The sequence below is a fragment of the Acanthochromis polyacanthus genome, chromosome 22, assembly GCF_021347895.1.
Source record: "Acanthochromis polyacanthus isolate Apoly-LR-REF ecotype Palm Island chromosome 22, KAUST_Apoly_ChrSc, whole genome shotgun sequence".
Classification (NCBI taxonomy): Eukaryota; Metazoa; Chordata; class Actinopteri; family Pomacentridae; genus Acanthochromis; species Acanthochromis polyacanthus.
In genome coordinates, this window is record NC_067134.1 from 13061357 (window position 1) to 13081734 (window position 20378).

Sequence of the window (20378 nt, forward strand, 5' to 3'; positions counted from 1 at the left end):
AACTTTTTTTTACTCGCTTCTGTAAGCATTCTTTTTTTCACTATCCAGAGCTTGTAACCATAGGTAAGGGCTGGAATGTAGATTCTCTTCACCATAAAGGTTCATCTCACACTCTATTTTCCTGTCATTTGTGAACAGGGTCTTAAACTCCTTTGCCTTATGTGGCAACTTGCCTCTAACCCAGAAAAGCAATCCACTGGTTCCCAGGAGAGAACCATGTGCCGGCTGCTTCACACAAACTCAACTTGAATTCACTGATGACACCAGAATTCATAGATGTTGCACTTTCCTTTAAAGCTCTGGATTATATTTATTGCTAATTTAAAAAAGTCTGATTCAAACGGAAACATAATTTTGACCAAATACTGCATTTGGCGTTGTGGGGAAAGAGCAGTATATCCCAGAGACGGCAGCCACTTTTCGGACCCTCACATCTCCCACTTAGCCAAAAAAATATAATCTGAATAATTATATGAGTCTGTGTTACGTTGAACTCCATTTCAGGAATCAGAGTCGGCTGTGACACTTTGGCAGGGAATGGTGAAATCAGTTTGGGCATCTGGGCATCCAACACCTTCAATACATTAATTGGGAATATATATGTATATATTTTTCCCCAGAAAATACTGCAAAATACATGCTTTATTTTGTCTTTTTAATGTTTAATAAAATATAGTTACATGTGCACAAACAATAAATGAACTAATATATAATGGCCATAAATGACAGTAGAAGGTTTGATGATAACTGGATTTTCACAGACTATCTGTGCTTAAATTCTTGCCGAATACACATTCATTCGACATTTTTGTTGTGAAAACCTTTATAATTACATCTATGTAATTGTTTCCGATTTTAGAAATGCATTTACAGTTTTAAACTTGAAATTGACACTGAGTTTAAAGGAAATGCAAATTTATTTATGCAATTTTTTTATGTAAAAAAAACCCGTTGTAGAAAAATATGAATGAATGGTTATTTACAGTTACAGGATAGGTAAATTCACAGCCTCTTTTGTTATTTTATTAGTGTTTCGTGTATTTCAAATAATACAGAGGAAATTGTGAAGGAAAAGTGTGGAAATTACAGATTTTTTTTTGCAGTGTAACATGCCAGTCTATGGAGAAACTCCACATATTGTGCATCCTGTGCAGGTCAATATCAGAATAAGGTCATAATAAGGGCAGAAAGAGAGCTCATCACTCAGCTCAGGGCCTTAAACACTTCAGTTCGTTACATTTCTTCCTCTCATTTTGTGTTACTGTGTACAGTATTTTTCAGTTTCATTATGACTCACTAAGTATATCCCAGCAACACTAACCTAATAATCTTACACTCATAAGCATAAGAATGTGTTTGGCTGCATGCACTACAGTATCATATTCTTAGTCAGGACCCTCTACTGAAGCCTCCTCCATCCTCCTCTGTCTCCTCCAGAAGACTCCTCCTGTTGAGTCTCAGCGTTGCGCGCTGCAGCGACTCTTTCACTCCATTCCTTTCTGGAGCTCCTCAGCGCACACTGGCACTTAGGGGTTAGACCCAAACTTCTTCTTCTTTTTTTTTCTCCTCAGGATTTTGCATTTCAGTCTGTGTTTGTGGTCTGCTTTCTCCGCTTTTTCACAATTTGTAAGAGCAAATTTAAGTCCCATCGTCACTTTTCGTTCTGTTTGTACACCAACTTTGCGGTTTCTTGCTTTATCCCATGTTAAAATGGAATATGAGAAGCTCCCCAGAGAGAGGCTATCAAGGTTTTGAGGTAAGAGTGTGCATTTTTTATAACAATAACTTGAGCTGAAGTTTATAAAATATTTAGAAAGCACTTTGGCTGAAACCCCCATTTTGAGCGCAACGTGCGTAATTTACCGGAGCTCATCCATTCAAGCGGCGATGGAGGCAGAGCCACTCAGGAAACTTGAGCCAAAGTCGGGTCAGCTTTTACAGTAAATGAAATTTACCTCTAACCAATTATATCTGACATCTTAAAACGATTTATTCCTTCTTCCTCTCTCTTTTTTCTTTCGCAGAAGTGTATTTTGATGCGTAAAACGTGGAATCTATGAACTAAATAAGAGGGAGAAGAACGGTATCAGTGTTGGTAACATGCTGCGATTGTAGTTACGTCACAAGCAGCTGCCGTGACTGCAAATGAAGATGGACCCACCGGCCCTGTGCGTCCTCCAGACCCTGCTGGTGCTGACACTGTTGCCTCCCGTCGCTCCGGCCCCCTGCCCCCGTCCCTGCTCCTGCCCTCAGCCCACCGAGCTCCACTGCACCTTCCGCTCCCTCCCCGCCATCCCTGCTGCTGTACCCAGACATGTGGAGCGCATGAACCTGGGGTCAGTCCGTTTTGGGATCCTCACCATTGACTTAATGCAGCTGAAGGGCTTTAATTTTTGGGGTTTAATGTTTTTAATTGCCACTATGGTTTTGGTGTTTCAGGTTCAACAGCATTCATGAGATCACAGACAAAACACTGGCTGGTCTGAGTAAACTGGAGCTGCTGATGGTGCACGGAAATGACATCCACATCCTGCCTGATGGGGCATTCAGAGACCTCACTTCACTTCAGGTACACACTGAGTGAATGTATGAATGAAAATACTGAAAGACGGGTGAAGGTATCTCAGATCTGAGTATGACTTGCAAAGGTAATTTCAGGAGTGATGGTTGCTGGAAATGGGCCTTTGTACCCTTGATATTCCATTAAAAAATCAGCTATTTCCACATTAACAATGTCTAGACTGTACTTCTGAGTCATTTAAGGTCTGATTCTTTTTTGTCTAAGTGAGGACATTTCTGAGTGACCCCAAACTTTTCAACAATAGTTTGGATTTGCATTACATTACATGCAATATCCCTGTGGCATCTCCAGTGTATACATATACCTACAGTACATATTCCAAAAACATGTTCAAGACCTTTATCCCCCTATAGATTTAATTCTGTGTCCTTCAACTTAACAGTTTCTAAGAAAAAAATAGCCCAGTTTTTGTTTTGTTTCTTCCTTGTTTTTGCTCATGCATTCTTTTACTTCACCTTTTTTCATTTTTATAGTTAAAAAAGCTGAAAATAAACCTTAAACCCTGAACTCAATTCTAAAAGGGACAAAATATTCTTCAATTATAATGTGAATGAAATGGGAATCGAAAAAGGAACATTTATAAAGATCCCTGGCCTTGACACAACTTTAATAACTTTAATAACAGCTTTAGCACTGTACTGAATGTAATAGATAAATAGTACACCAAATTACTTGACACAATATTATCCATCAAACTAGGTTTTCACTTGAAACTTTAATGTTTTCTATGTCTTATACATGAGTTTTCCCTTCACTGCTCCTCCATACAAAGTTTGATTTGAATGACATATGGCTGCGTCATTTCATTAAACAGCAATTTTCTGTCACTGAATATTTTTTTGTGTCTCAGGTAAATTGAAGGTCTTAAATTTCAAATGAATGTCTGTGCACCATGAAAAATTAATGTTTAGGCTAAGCGAACAAATAAATGCAACAAATTGCATAGATTTCTTTTCATTTTGAGAACTTCTTCTGAGATTGTGTTGAACCAACAAACTGAACTGAGTTAGGGGAATTTAATTTACCGCCACAATCAAAGGTATTACAGAAAGTTATTAGTTTATTGGTGGCATAAAAACAAGATTTATGGTGAAGAAAAATAAAGTTTCCAAACTAATTTCATGAAGTTACCTCAAACTGAATTCAGTTTCAAAGCGATTAATGCATAAATTTGAGTTTAAATTGCATAGAATATTAAGCTGAGACAATTACCAAAATAAGGGCTGCACAGTGGGGTAGTGGTTAGCACTTTCGCCTTGCAGCAAGAACATCACTGGTTTACGTCCTGGCCTGGGCCTGGGATCTTTCTGCATAGAGTTTGCATGTTCTCCCTGTGCATGTGTGGGTTTTCTCCGGGTACTTCCTCCCGCAGTCCAAAAATATGCTGAGGTTAACTGATTACTCTAAATTGCCCGTAGGTGTGAATGTGTGTGTGATTGTTCGTCTATGTATGGAACCCTGCGACAGACTGGTGACCTCTCCATGGTGTCTCCTGCCTTCCCCTGAGTCAGCTGGGATAGACTCCAGCACCCCCCGCAACCCTAGTGAGGATAAAGCGGTGTATAGAGAATGGATGGATGAATTACCAAAATTATTATCTTATCACAACCCATCAAAATCATGTTTGGAACTTCGAGGTTTATCGAAATCAGTAAATTAAAATATTTGTTTTTCAGCCATGCATGCATCTTAAATTACTTTATAGAGTGTGATTGGGTGTGTTAGGGTTTATCATGTTGTGATTTCTTTTTGTCTCTAATTGGGTTAGATGTTGAAGCTGAGCTACAACAAGCTGAAGGAGATCAACAGACACACCCTCCAGGGTCTGTGGTCTTTGGCCAGGTTACATCTGGATCACAACCGACTGGAGTTCATCCACCCCGACTCCTTCCATGGCCTCACCTCCCTGCGGCTGTTGCAGCTCGAGGGCAACCGGCTTCAGCAGCTGCACCCGGCCACCTTCACCACCTTCACACTCATGGGCCACTTCCACGTCTCCACGCTGAAGCACCTCTACCTGTCAGACAATGGACTGACATCTCTGCCCTCCAGACTGGTGGCCACCATGCCTCAGCTGGAGAACCTGTACCTCCATGGAAACCCGTGGACCTGTGACTGCAACATGAGGTGGCTCCATTACTGGGACAAAACATCTCCAGGTCAGACTATTAAAGTTCATGAACGGACTTCAGACGCTAGAACATTCATAGCAAAGAATTCAAGAATCTTTGGGTTTTAATTGACAACAGTTTCTTCTTTCTTTTGCTCTAGGGGTCTTGAAATGCAAGAAGGACCGAGCCCTTCCTGGTGGCCAGCTGTGTCCTGTGTGCTCTTCTCCCAGACATCTACAGCAAAAAGAAGTCCATGTTTTGGAGAACCTGGTGTGCAGCGGCCCCATCATCAGCTCTCCTCACAGAACAGCACCACCTGAGAGTGTTGAGAGTGAGGTTTTGCCTCGAGAAGACTTCAAGGAACCTTTTGGCAATGTCTCCTTGGCCTTATCTGATGAACATGGAAACCAGGTGGATCTGGAGTGCAGCATCGGTGAGCCAAGAGAGCTTAGCAAGATCAGCTGGGAGCAGGTCAACCAGCTCCATTTGGCCTCCAACATCACATTGTCAGTGGATCTTGACTGTGCTGTTGACAGGGAGAAATATGAGCAACTGTGGAGGCTAATCGCATACTACAGCAGCGTCCCAGCCCACTTACAAAGAGGAATTATGCTTAGTAAAGATCCTCACCCGACCTATGTGTACAGACAGGACTCTGAGAGGGACGCGCTCTACTACACCGGTGTTAAAGTGAACATGATGGCCCAACCAGCGTGGCTGATGCAGACATCTGTAGACATTCAGCTGAACAGACTTCAGTCATCAGCCAAGATGGTAAAACTGATTCTGAGCACAGACTTCTCAGAGACAGTGGAGACAGAGCTGGTGCAGAGGCAGAGGAGGACGTGGGTCATGATCGAGTCAACAAACACGACTCACAAAGTATTGAGTGCTATCCTGGGGAAACCAAGCCAAATGTACTGTAACATGCACAGTTCTGGCCAACCGGTTATACAGTGGATGCTGCCAGGCGGCTCCAAAGTGACGGCACCGTACAGCCGTCCAGACAACAGCATGTCTGTGTCCAGTGACGGAAGGCTGGTTATTAAAGCTGTCCACCACACAGATGCAGGGATTTACTACTGCATCACAAGGGTTCACGGAGACTTTGCTGTCTTGCCCTTCCATCTGACGGTGCAGGAATCCTCCAGTCCTCCCCCAGGGGAGGACACATCAATTGCACCCATTGAGGGATTTGCAGGCAACTCTGTTTCCCTGCCTTGTGTGGCATCTGGCTCCCCTGATGCTGAAATTAACTGGATCCTACCCAACAGTAACACAGTTAGTTTTCAAGCCAACTCTTCCAGAGCTTTGGTCTATTCAAATGGCACGCTACATATCCCACAGACTCAGTTATTAGACAGTGGCTATTATAAATGCATTGCTATTAATCAGCATGGTGTGGATACACTGGCTACTAAAATCACTGTTGTCAGGCGGACAGGGCTCATAAGACCTTTGAGGAGGTTTCCAGCAAGACCTCAATCAGCCTCAGGGGTCAACACACAGATTAAAGTTCCTACAGAGGATACAGAGGAGGCATCAGGGGACATAGAGGTGACTCAGGAAGTTCCTCCAGTGAGCCGCCTGGATCCTGTAAGAAGGAGAATCCCGATAGGTGTGGCTCCTGGCAGGAGGGGCATGCATCCATCCAGGAGCATGTGGCGAAGGCCGCCGGTGCTTCGGAAACCTACAGGATCACATGTTGAGGACAGGAAGGTTGCAGTTGACAACAGAAGGAGGATTAATATGTCAAAAAGCAAAATAGACCCAGAGAAATGGGCTGATATTTTGGCTAAGATTAGAGACAGAAATACTCCGAATACCGTGACACCACTCCCAGTTCAGTACACAACAGAGACTCAAGCGACACAGCAGACAACTCTGTCACAAGAAACTATTGAAGGGTCATCAGATGGTGTGCAGGAAAAAGGAGGGCAGGATTACTATACAACAGCACATGCTCCTATGCAGCATACACAAATCCAAGCTAATAAACATACTACACAAGGGAAAGACACACATGTGACGCCTATGACTTCAATCAGTCAGTACACACACAGCATACACGCCACAACAGAGCCCTACACAACACAGAACACATTCAGTGTACAGCACACAGCCCATGATACAAACTTGGACTTGCACACAAGTTCAAACAGTGTATTTTTCCTCCCACAGACCACATCTGTTCCCCTACACGCTGTCACTTTCTGGCAGGCGAGCCCAAACATTGCAGGCAGCGGCGGTACATTTTCTCTACAAGAGAACCGTAGCACAAAGACAGATGTTGACAGAGACAAAACAGCTGATTGGTCCAAGGCATCGGAGAGTAGTGAGAATGCAGATAGACTGAACTCCGCTGCCAGCTCAAATAATGACAGAGAAACCTTTATGAGGGGAAGTCAAATTATCTCTTCAGTCAACCCAAATGAATCTGTCACAAGCCAAGAAGAAAATGGAAAATATCTTAGTGAGACTACAACAGCATCACAGTTCAATACTCAGTCGAAGGAGACAACAATTAGTGAATTGCAGCCTAAAGATATGCTCACGACAGCATCCCCTGCAACTAGACTTGTGCCCAATACTGTGGGAGGGTCTGACAGGGAATCCCGCCTCCGACAACCCAACTCCAAGAGAAGGAATGGTGGTCGGAAGAGAAGGCCAAACAGAAGGAAACAAAAGCTGAATAAACTTAACCACTTTACTGCCACCACACCTTCAAATGCTCCCCCAACCACAGTGAAGACCACCACCTCCACACAGCAAAAAATACAACCATCAGAAGTTACAAGAGTCGATTTCAGCACCGCTGTTCTGTTCTCTGGCAGCCAAGCAGTGTCGTCAGGCAGTCTGAGTCATAAAGACAGCACAGCCTCCAGGCATGACCATGAGGCAGCCACCAAACCCAACTCACTACCAGCTTCTCCATCCGAAACGAAGGACAGCCATCTACCCGCAGCCAAACCACAACTTGAGAGCACATCAGCGGCACCATCATTTCCAGCAGCCTCTCCAGGAATGGGTCACGGAAAGACAAGTTCTCAAACAGCCCTTTCAGAAAGTGCATCTCCTCCAGAGCGCTTCGACATGCTCACATCCACCGTGCAGCAGAGGTTTGGAGGTCTTCCACCTGTCAAACCAGAAGAGACACATTTTGGATCACAATCTGACAATGCTTTTGGTGGGTTTCACATTATAACACAAGTGCAAACACATGCTGAGGAGCAGCAATCAAGCCATCAATACACACCTACTGAAAAAGATGGAAAGACGCCTTTGAACGAGTCTGGGATAGATTTCTCACCACTGCCATCTCCATCAGCTGCTTCTTTCCCTGAGAACACAATCACGACAACTTCTGCATACACTACAAGTGAATTAATTCTGATTCCAAGCACGTTGGATTATTCTGCGATGGAAAAGATTACAACAAAACCACCTACAATACCTGAAAAGTTGTATCATGACTCCAGTCAAAATGAAACCACAAGCGGTGACTATGAGGTAGAGGTTGATGCTCTTGCCACAGATGCCACAAAAACAACACCTCCCTCTGCTGTGTCATCAAGTCCCGATGTTTTAATGCCACCTCGAGTCTTACCACATGTCACACGACTTGGAACATCTTCGACACAACCCAAAACAAACCTATCACTAAGAGCCACCACCCAGGAGGCTCCCGGGATTATAGTCACCCGCAGTCAAGACCAAGTAAAGCCCACCACCACGTCAGAGCCCAGGCGAACATCCGACCTCCCTCCTACAATCCAGTCACCTGACCACGAACGAACCAGCCAAAGTCTAACTTTCCCAGCTACAGAACTTCCCAGCAGGTATGTAGTTGAGCAGACACCCACCCCTGCCCCAACAGTCTCTACATCGAATCCATCCAGAGACAGATTGCTAACAAGGACTCAGGATGCATCCAGGGAGGACCAGCTACATGGAAGAGAATCTATTCCAAGAGTGAAGCCAAGGATAACCAAGAACAATTTCCAGACTTTCACAGTGAAAGCTGAAACAGATTCTCAGCTTCCCTGTGAGGCACAAGGCGAGCCAACACCCTTCCTGTCATGGACTAAAGTCGCTACTGGTGTGTATGACTCAACCTCATAACTCAGCTTTAGGTACATATAGAAAGTCAGGTACAAAGAATCACATTCAGAATAGAGCTATTTATTAGTTTCTGAGAACCCTGAAATATTTTTGACAGCAGATTAAAACAGCATACAGCTGACACCTGCAGGCTTCCACATCTGTTCTATTTTGGAGAAGCAATACACTACTGTTCAAAAGTTTGGGGTCGCTGAGAAATGTCGTTATTGTTGAAAGAGAAGCAGTTCTTTTCAATGAAGAAAACATTAAATTTATCAGAAATACTTTCTAGTTAATGTGGTAAATGACTATTCTAGTTGGAAACAGCTGATCTTTAATGGATTATCTACTTACAGGCACAGAGGCCCATTTCCAACAACCATCACTTCTGTGTTCTAATGCTACATTGTGTGTTGAAAGGCTACCTGATGATTAGAAAACCCTTGTGCAATTTTGTTGGCACGTGAATAAAAGTGTGAGTCTTCATGGAAAACATGAAATTGTCTGGGCGATCCCAAACTTTTCAACAGCAGCACATAGTATAAATAACTAACATTATGTCAGTACAACTTAAACAGATGTTGGGATGGAAACAGTCATACATAGAATATATCAAATAGTGGATTACCTGCCAAATGTGCAACATACATACACAAGTAATCTTCAAGATCAGTGAAGATGATGAGTACAACTTTTCATTTATTTTTCAGCCTGATTTAGTATTAATTGAAGGGATGACTTGAAGTCTAGTGTATAGCTTATGCAGCTTTAAAAAACATCCACAGTCAGTGAGAAGAACAATAAGAAATACAGACAATTTATTATTGTATGGTACGAAGGGGATAATCTACATAAAGCACTTTAGCATTTGTTATCGCTGTACAAGAGTAGATGATAAATTTAAAACTTGGCAGCAGTCAGAATCCTTCTGCCAGACTGAAGCTTAAAATGGAATTATTTCCAAAAACTCTTTATTATAATAACTGGCAACATTTTTGGACATTTTCTACTTTAAGGGGAAAATACAGTTGTGGAAAATCACAACTGTGCCAGCTGAACTATGGTTAAAGACACACAATTGAAGGCAGGAAAAGCTGATTGTCAGTTTTTTAAAAAAATTATCCCAAATTGAAGGCGTGACAGAGCATTCATTTTGGCACACTGCTTTCTGTAAAGGCACTGGACGTAAATTGTGACCTGTTAAATTGTTTGAATGGAAAATTCCAGCAGAACAATTCTCATATTTAAGCCTCTGAGCCGGAAGCTGTTTTAACTACTGATGTGGAATGTGCCGTGCTGTTAAGAAAATTAACCAAATCCAAGCTTAAATCATGATATTTCACTGAAATTACTTGATTCTATATTCGGCATTTAAAACTAAGCTGTTTGTCAGAGAAGCCATGACTCAGTCTGATGCAACCAGTAGAGAGACTAGTGAGATATTAAACTATATTTGATTAATAAAATAAATGTAGCACTGATCAAAAAGAGCATACAGAGGAGCAAATTGCTGGTTGATACATTCAACACGAGGAAATATCTTTCTGCAGTTAATGTGGAGAGTAATGTAAAAAAAAAAAAATACTCCCTGGTAAATAATTTAAAAAAAAGAATTTTTTCCTTTGCTATGATTCATGTCATTATAAATATGCTACACTGCACAAGAGACATCTTTGAGTTCTCTCTGCTCCAAGCCATGACTGTGCTGTTCCCATAAACGTATAAGACTTTATATTGCAGTGAAAAATGAGGCCATGGTGAATAAAAAGCCCAGAACCTACCAGGAGTTCAGCAGGTTGATGGAAACATTGCATTTGCATTGCTTTTGTCCGCGTTTAAATAGAATCAGGTTCCCTGTTGAAAGCTGTGTTGGGAGCACACTCCCTGATAAACAAGCAAGTAATGAAAAATAGCAAAGCCTTCTGAATGTGTATTAATTCTGGATGCGGAATGTGTTTTGGCAGTTAGAATTAAATACTCTCCTGAACATTTTTGATGGCATTCACACATCAGTGTTGTGTACACCCTATGAATACTGCATCCATTTCACCTGTAACATGCTATTTATGCTCTTTTCTACTATCAGTCGTCACCTTACCTTTAAATTGTGTTTAAGAAAAGACAGCTAAATTTGACCTGTGTTTCTTCATTTGTGCAGGGGCAAGTATTACTCAGAACACCAGGGTCCAGAGGTTTGAGGTCCACCCAAATGGTACACTGATCATCAGGAACACACAGCTCGTGGATGCGGGTCAGTACCTGTGCACAGTCCAGAACCAGTACGGCACAGACAAGATGGCGGTCAACCTTGTGGTCCTGTCTCAGCACCCTCGGATCCTCCAGCATCGGCACCGAGATGTCACGGTGCATCTTGGTGGCAAAGTCGATATGGATTGCAAAGTTGAAGGACACCCTGTGCCCAGAGTAACATGGGTGCTTCCTAACCTCGTCCATATGGATGCCGCTGTTGGTTTTCCCTCTCAGCAGCATGTGGTTGTCATGAACAACGGAACCCTTCGAATCAGCCAAGCCAGTTACACCGACAGAGGTATTTACAAGTGCATCGGCAGCAGTGCAGCTGGAGCTGACACTGTCTCAGTACGTCTTTACGTCTCAGCGTTGCCACCGGTGATTCAACAGACACTGCATGAGAACATATCGCTCCCAGAAGGTGACACCACCTACATCCACTGCACTGCCACGGGTGCCCCTCAGCCGGTCATTCGCTGGATCACACCTGATGGCGTACAGCTCACTGCTTCCCAGTTAGTTACTGGACAGAACCTCATTGTTTTCCCCAATGGGACCCTCTACATACGTGGATTGGGCCCCAGAAATGCTGGAAGATACGAGTGCTCAGCAAGTAACACAGTGGCATCCAGCAGGAGAACTGTGATCCTAAGCATAAGGAGGAATCCGTCTTCTGCCAAGGCCAGTATCACGTCCTCGTCTCCCCAGAGAACAGATGTGATCTATGGGAGTAAGCTGCTTCTCAACTGTGTGGCAACAGGAGAGCCAGAGCCCCGAATCATCTGGAGGACGCCTTTGAAGAAGCTGGTGGATGCTCAGTACAGGTGAGAAAATGGTGAAATGAACTAATTCTTGTTTTATAAATGTAGTAATTTGTACTTTCGCCATACAGTATAAAAGTCCTGGGTTGGAATATGATGGTCGTTGTTTTGTAGAGTTTGTAGGTTCTTCCTGTGCCTGGGTGGGTTTTCTCTGGGTATTCTCCCACAGTCTAAATATATGCATGGTAATTTATTGGGTAATTGTAAAATGGCTGTACAGGGTGACCCAAAAGTTTGGAAACAAAGTTTAACTGCAGTGTCTATTTGAGTTGGGGGTGCATGAATTCACTCTTATTTTACCCATTTTTGTTATAGCATAATAAAACAACTTAAAAGCATAGTATTTGCCGAGTGCAATAACTGGGAAGAAAATTAATAGAACATAAGGTCCAGGTATGCTGGAGCATAACTTCAAAATGCAGGCCATCAGTGTCAGATTTCAAAACTCTTAATGGTAAAGTATCTGACAGTTTTAATTTTTTAAACATCCAAAAGTACTATGAGGCAACATTGACTGGCCAGTTTGAGGAACCTTCATAAGCATGAATGAAGATACATTCCAGAAGATACCAGTGTAACCAGATGGTGGAAACGTTCACAACTTTGTAGAAAAAACAAACATGAACATGTCGAAATATGTTTGTTTTACACTAATCTGTAACTCTTCTGAATATATCTGTGGTACTGATTTATTGAAATAACATTATATTATTTGGATTATACTTTTCATTTGTTTCCAAACTTTTGGGTCACCCTGTAGGTTTGAATGTGGTTGTCTTATCTGTTTGTGTTGGCTTTATGTTGACCAATTCAAGGTGTACTCCTCCTCTCACCCAATATAAGATGGGTACACACGTGGACAAAATTGTTGGTACCCCTCAGTTAAAGAAGGAAAAACCCACAATTCTCACTGAAATCACTTGAAACTCACAAAAGTAACAATAAATAAAAATGTATTGAAAATTAAATAATCAAAATCAGCCATCACTTTTGAATTGTTGATTAACATAATTATTTTAAAAAACAAACTAATGAAATAGGGCTGGACAAAAATGATGGTACCCATAACTTAATATTTTGTTGCACAACCTTTTGAGGCAATCACTGCAATTAAACGATTTCTGTATTTGTCAATGAGCGTTCTGCAGCTGTCAACAGGTATTTTGGCCCACTCCTCATGAGCAAACAGCTCCAGTTGTCTCAGGTTTGATGGGTGTCTTCTCCAAATGGCATGTTTCAGCTCCTTCCACATATGTTCAATGGGATTCAGATCTGGGCTCATAGAAGGCCACTTTAGAATAGTCCAACGCTTTTCTCTCAGCCATTCTTGGCTGTTTTTGGCTGTGTGTTTTGGATCGTTGTCCTGTTGGAAGACCCATGACCTGCGACTGAGACCAAGCTTTCTGACACTAGGCAGCACATTTCTCTCCAGAATGCCTTGATAGTCTTCAGATTTCATCGTACCTTGCACACTTTCAAGACACCCTGTGCCAGATGCAGCAAAGCAGCCCCAAAACATTACTGAGCCTCCTCCATGTTTCACCGTAGGGACAGTGTTCTTTTCTTCGTATGCTTGGTTTTTGAGTCTATGAACATAGAGTTGATGTGCCTTACCAAAAAGCTCCAGTTTGGTCTCATCTGTCCAAAGGACATTCTCCCAGAAGCTTTGTGGCTTGTCAACATGCATTTTTGCAAATTCCAGTCTGGCTTTTTTATGAGTTTTTTTCAGCAGTGGTGTCCTCCTTGGTCGTCTCCCATGAAGTCCACTTTGGCTCAAACAACGACGAATGGTGCGATCTGACACTGATGTACCTTGGCCTTGGAGTTCACCTTTAATTTCTTTGGAGGTTGCTCTGGGCTCTTTGGATACAATTCCAACGATCCGTCTCTTCAATTTGTCATCAATTTTCCTCTTGCGGCCACGTCCAGGGAGGTTGGCTACTGTCCCGTGGGTCTTGAACTTCTGAATAATATGAGCCACTGTTGTCACAGGAACTTCAAGCTGTTTAGAGATGGTCTTATAGCCTTTACCTTTAAGATGTTTGTCTATAATTTTTTTTCGGATGTCCTGGGACAATTCTCTCCTTCGCTTTCTGTTGTCCATGTTCAGTGTGGTACACACCTTTTCACCAAACAGCAGGGTGACTACTTGTCTCCCTTTAAATAGGCAGACTGACTGATTATGAGTTTGGAAACACCTGTGATGTCAATTAAATGACACACCTGAGTTAATCATGTCACTCTGGTCAAATAGTTTTCAATCTTTTATAGAGGTACCATCATTTTTGTCCAGGCCTGTTTCATTAGTTTGTTTTTTTAAATAATTATGTTAATCAACAATTCAAAAGTAATGGCTGTTTTTGATTATTTAATTTTCAATAAATTTTTATTTATTGTTACTTTTGTGAGTTTCAAGTGATTTCAGTGAGAATTGTGGGTTTTTCCTTCTTTAACTGAGGGGTACCAACAATTTTGTCCACGTGTGTATATAAATCCCAACTGTCCTCAATCAGCATAAATGATGTTCCTTGAATGTTGTTGTTTCTTATGTTTTTTTTTTTCTTCCAGTTTTGACCCCAGGATCAAGGTTTTCCCCAATGGCTCGATAACCGTTCATCCTGTGACCAACAAGGATAGCGGTGACTACCTGTGCGTTGCACGCAACAAGATGGGTGACGACTACGTTCCACTTCGTGTCAATGTGTTGACCAGACCAGCCAAGATCGAACAGAAGCAGCAGCGGTCCAGGCAGGAGGTGGTGTATGGTGGGGACCTGAAGGTGGACTGTGTGGCTTCTGGGCTCCCCAACCCCGAGATCAGCTGGGCACTGCCGGATGGCACCATGGTCAACCCTGTCAAACAGAGAAATGGTGTCAGCGTGGGGCGCAGTCGTAGGTATGAAGTCATAGCAATGTTGACTTACAAATGCTTCACCCACTGAAGCTATAACCAAAAGGCAGCGCTCCTTGATGTGCCTTGTTTTGTCCTACCTGGATACCAATTTTTCTGTAGAAATTTTTGTTAGTCATGACAATGAATTCATGAAGAGCATGTGTGGAAATTTCTGAATTTGTTGTCAGTGTGGCTTTTCCATTCATTTTGGAGACCAGCCACCCAGCAGTGAAGTCGTTGCGAGTGAAAATTCCAAATGTCTTTACTGGAGTCTTCATCCAGAACTTTTCAGGGTACAGTTCAGCAAAACAACATTGATCCGATGATAAATTTCTGTTCTTCTGAATGACCTTATCTCTTGAAAATGTAATTCAAAAGAATGACTCATTCTCTAATTTTCACCCGTATTCTTTCTGGAAAAAAACAGGTCGTTAGCTTTGTTAGTTTGTCTTATTTAACAAAGGTCTGCAATTAATCCATAAAGACATTGAAAGATTCATTGCAAATTCTCATATGCCATTACCTCATCAAATCAAAACTGGCTTCACTTACTGGAAACTACTCCCTTAGCGGCACATCATGTTAAGATTAATGACTCTTCACCTCCATTGAAACTACTTTAAGAAACCATTTTGCCATTTGTTGTTCCAATACAAAAGCTGCTACAACACATAGAACATGCTGTAAATAGCATTTGTCAGAGTAATGAGGTTGGGCATACGTGTTTCTTTCTGACTCATTTTAGCTGAGTGATCACAGAACAAAAGGCCCATAGAGAAACAAATACCAGTACCTTTCTTGACTTCTGTGTCAACCTTGAAGATTAGTACAGACCCTACAGAACGTCATGACCTGCTTTTACATTTTATTATTTTCATCTGCAATTGCTTTGTTTATTCTTTCTTTCAGAAGAAATTAGACATATCTGTGATGTCTAAATAAAAACAAATCACAATTGCCAATGCTGCATAAATTTCCACTTAACAAAGTTCAGGTCACACAATTGAAATCCTACTTATTCGCATTCATCCCTTTGTTGTTTTTCCAGTAGAACTTCCTAATACCGATCCACCCCAAGCCCTCATTATGACCACATAGCTGCATATTTGGTTATAAAATACACTGGATTGGTGTGTAAACTGCCACTTGGAGGTCGAGCAGGGACAGTTTGTGGTTTCAACAGTTAAAACAAACTAATTCAGTCTGACCTGCTGATCTTACTTGACTTATAATTACCGTTAGCTAGATCTCTGTCCTCTCCAGTACAACTCTACCTCCAAGAGAGATGCATATATTTGGTCATTTCTAATAGCAGTCCATATAGTTGATACCTGGTTGGACCCCATTAGAATGACAGTACTTGAACTGTCTAGCTAGCATGAACACAGATGTAATTTGAACTTTTTGCTAGTTTTTCATAGTAACTTATTATTCTCTACGTGTTTCTTTCTGACTCATTTTAGCTGAGTGATCACAGAACAAAAGGCCCATAGAGAAATAAATACCAGTACCTTTCTTGACATCTGTGTCAACCTTGAAGATTAGTACAGACCCCAGTTTTTCATAGTAACTTATTATTCTCTGCAGAAATCCTTTGAAGATGCTGTTTCATCAAAGCATAACAATCAGTATCCCATTTTCTGCTTGAATTTTATGCAGGTATGTGGTGTTTGACAATGGAACACTTTACTTCAACGATGTCGGCATGCCAGAAGAAGGTGACTACACTTGTTACGCGGAGAACCAACTTGGCAAAGATGAAATGAAGGTCAGAGTAAAAGTAAAGGCCGTAACTTCCCCACCACAAATCCAAGGTAAAGACCAGCGGACCGTCAGGGTTTTCTATGGTGAGACAGTTACACTCAGATGTAACACCAAAGGTGAACCACTGCCTGTCATCACATGGATTTCTCCTACAAATAAAGTGATCTCACCTGCATTAGACAAATACCAAATTCTGGATGATGGGACACTGGTTGTTCAGAAGGCCCAACGTTTTGATGGAGGTAACTACACTTGCATGGCTAGGAGCAGAGCAGGACAAGACCATAAAGTCACCAGGCTGGAGGTCTTAGTGACACCTCCAGTGATCAATGGCTTAAGAGGAACCGGCAATGCCATCAAGGTGACCGCAGTCCAGGATCAGCTAAAGCTTTTGAATTGCATGGCAAAGGGAACCCCCACCCCTCGCATCATGTGGGTTCTTCCAGGAAATGTAATCCTTCCTGCACCTTACTACAGCAATAGGATGGCAGTTCATTTGAATGGTACCTTGGAAATCCGGTCACCCAAGACGACAGACTCAGGGCAACTGGCTTGTATCGCTCGTAATGAAGGAGGGGAAGTCAGGCTGGTGGTTAATTTCGATGTGAAAGAGGTTGTCAAGAGGCCACAAATTAGAGGTTCCGAAACAGACAGCCTGTCACTGACTGTGGGGAATGCCATAACTTTGAATTGCTCCTTAGAGGACTCGACACTACCTCACATCACTTGGATCTTACCCAGCGGTACTCCTTTACGCAGCGGTGCTCGGTTCTCGAAGTTTTTCCACCGTCCTGATGGCTCTTTGATCATCAGTAACCCTTCTATTGCTGAGGTTGGTATGTACCGCTGTCTGGGGCGTAATTCTGGAGGACTTGTGGAGCGTACAATCACACTGTCCCCAGGGAGAAAGGCAGAGATCAACAACAGATACAACTCTCCTGTCAGCGTCATGAATGGGGAAAAACTGTTGCTTCACTGTGAAGCCAGTGGTGAACCCCTTAGACTAGCATGGACTCTACCCAGTGGGGTTGTCCTCAACAGGCCACAGAGAGCTGGACGATATGCAATACTACCCAATGGGACCCTTGCCATCCATCAGGTATCAGTGTATGATAGGGGGGTCTATGTTTGCCGAGCTGCTAATGAGTATGGCAGCTCTCTTCTTTCTGTATCGGTAACTGTGATTGCATACCCACCTCAAATTACGAGCGGTCCTCCCTCAGTGACTTACGCGAAACGTGGCGTTGCTGTTCAGTTAAACTGTGTAGCAACTGGGATCCCTAAAGTGGAGGTAGCATGGGAAACACCTGATAAAGCCCGCTTAACTGTTAGTGGGCAGCCACGCCTCTTTGGAAATAAATACATCCATCCACAAGGTTCCCTCATCATCCAGAATCCGACACAAAGAGATGCTGGCATCTATCGATGCACAGCCAGGAATGCCATTGGCATAGACTCTAAAGCTACATTTCTCAATGTGTTCTAAAAAATTTCACTGTTCATTATGGTCCTTTGCCATACTGTATGCCCAAGCAACTGCCTGATTAAAAGCAACTCATGTTTTTAATTTCAAAATGAAGTAGAAAACTGCTGTCACAAAGATGAAATAATGAGTTGATTAAAACTTACAGTGGTGCTTTGAGAGTGCGCTGTTTAAAAGCCAATCTGATGATATTTCGTGTGCCAGGGTTTACTATTTTTTTTAAATCAATTTGTATATAATTATACAAAAATTTCAACCATTTTGCTATTTGAGCAGTTAGATTTTTTGGCTGTAGTTGCCAAAGAATTGCTAATTGTGTGCTGGAGGTCTCTGGCACCTCATCACTCTAGGTCATGGCACTAGTAAATAATTGCACCAAATGCAATAACAAAGCCATATTTAAATAATATATATGGACACATTTCTAAACGTCTTTATCTTTGAAGCGACTCAGGGAAACAGGACACAAAAATTAGTGTCTCTATATTCCTGCTATTGTAGAAAAATACCTACAACCAATCAAGTTACTCTTCTATGCATCACCTTATGGAACCCTGTGAGTTCTCTGTACAACAAATAGCCAATGATGGAGTTGATTTAATTTTAGCGAAACTTAAACTATCAAGTGAGTACTGGCCTCCCTCAGAACTGTGCAATGCTTTAAACTTTTAAGCTTAAAAATATTCTTCAGAAACGTAAAGGTTCCAGAGGTAAAAATACACTACTGGGCAATCATTCTGATTTTTTGGCAGGCTAATGAGTGCAGCTGTTTAAACATATGGTGCCGCAGGAGCAAAGTGCAGTCATTCAGAGTTCATGTGTGAATGTATTTCTTTGTCACGGTGCATAGACCACGCCGATTGTCACACAGACCCCACATTTCAGCACATAGGCCACACCCCTTTAGCAAGATGCCATATAACAAAGGATATATGGTGTGGAGAGGTAGACAGACATCCAAGTTTGTAATTTAGCAACATTGGTGCAATCTAAGGAAGCTTTAGAGGTGTTACAAAATGCTGGAAAATATGTGCAGGAAAAATGGGTATGGCCTACACGGTGGGGACAGTTTCCTTGTACGTCTCACAGTTTGAGAGTTAGGACCAAAATGTCAAATAAATTCATTCATTCATTCATTCATTCATGCATTCAGCCTTTATTTACACTCAGAGTCCCTTCAGGTATAAGTTTTCAAAGCAGCCTTTAAGAGCAGCTGGAGTTTTTTTTAAAAAACGATATGAACTTAAACATCTGCTCAGCGAATAAAAAATGCGTCACGCTTTCAATTGTTCTGCAGGTTTTTCCAAGTTGCAGGAGGAGAGTGAATAAAACTGAATTTTCCAACAATAGCCGGCAGTGCGATTCAATGTTTTGTTCCATCAGTTCCCACATTAAAACCACCAGCCACACGATGGTGCTATTTACACCAAAAAGTACGCATTTCCTAATTGATTACGGTTCAGTTTCAATTTAAATGGTGTTCTGTAGCTTTTTTATAGCATCCTGCTAATAGCTAAAGTGCATCACCTGTGTGCTGTAAACCTAATAATTTCACAATTTTCATATTCCTCAGCATCTTTGCCTCTCAGCTGTGTATATGTCTTTGCTTTGGTGACAGATTATGTCAAACAATTAAATGATCTGCATAGCTTCTCATTTTCTAACAAGGAAATATTGTTTAATTTAATAGCAGTATTGATGGAAAGTATGTATGATGTTGCTAAGATGTCTTTTGGATGATTTTCTCTTATTTTCTTACTCCTAATTGGATCTGTTGGAATCGTTTGCCTTTCATAAAAGTCCATATTTCTGTGTGTTTCCATAACAAGAGTCAGTTGTTTCTGTAATTGAATATTTCTGGCTCACAGCAGCATGTGGCTTCTTTAAATCTGCTCCTACAAAGAGCTGACACAGGTCCTCGTTTGTAAATTATTTGTCTTTGACAGACTGTGATGCATAATAGTTTTCCATATTTTAATAAAAGATTTCCTCCTGTTTCTAAGCCGAGAGTGGAAACAAAAAAGCTGATTTATTTTGCTGAGGTAGGAGAGGGAAAGTTTGAAGAAAATGATGACTGAAGAGAGTTTTCGACTGTGAATGAATTCCACACTATTTGAGAAAAAGATCCTGGAAATGCACACAAGTTTGCGACTTTATATGATTTTCTGTCATGAGATTATCCAAAAGCTGAGTGTAGTTTTAGTTCAGTTGGCCTTAGAGAGCAGAGCACAGATAAAAATCTTTGCATTTTGGATGAAGGAAGTAGGTCACCATCACTCTTTGACAAGAAACTTGGAGTCAGCGCTCTGGGAACACAGCCGCAGTCTCATCTTCCTGAGAGAAGAAACATCTGGAGCCACTAGGAAATCCCCCAT

General features: G+C 41.9%; 1 protein-coding gene across 1 annotated transcript; it reads left to right on the plus strand.

The window, feature by feature from the left end:
* The first annotated feature begins 1059 nt into the window (after positions 1–1059).
* Positions 1060–20005, plus strand: mxra5a (matrix-remodelling associated 5a). Its single transcript, XM_022218886.2, has 7 exons — positions 1060–2336; positions 2440–2569; positions 4350–4740; positions 4853–8791; positions 10952–11867; positions 14433–14759; positions 16416–20005. Exons 1-7 carry the CDS (start codon positions 2146–2148, stop codon positions 18004–18006), a joined length of 7485 nt encoding a protein of 2494 aa, XP_022074578.2. The 5' UTR covers positions 1060–2145; the 3' UTR covers positions 18007–20005.
* Positions 20006–20378: the final 373 nt, after the last annotated feature.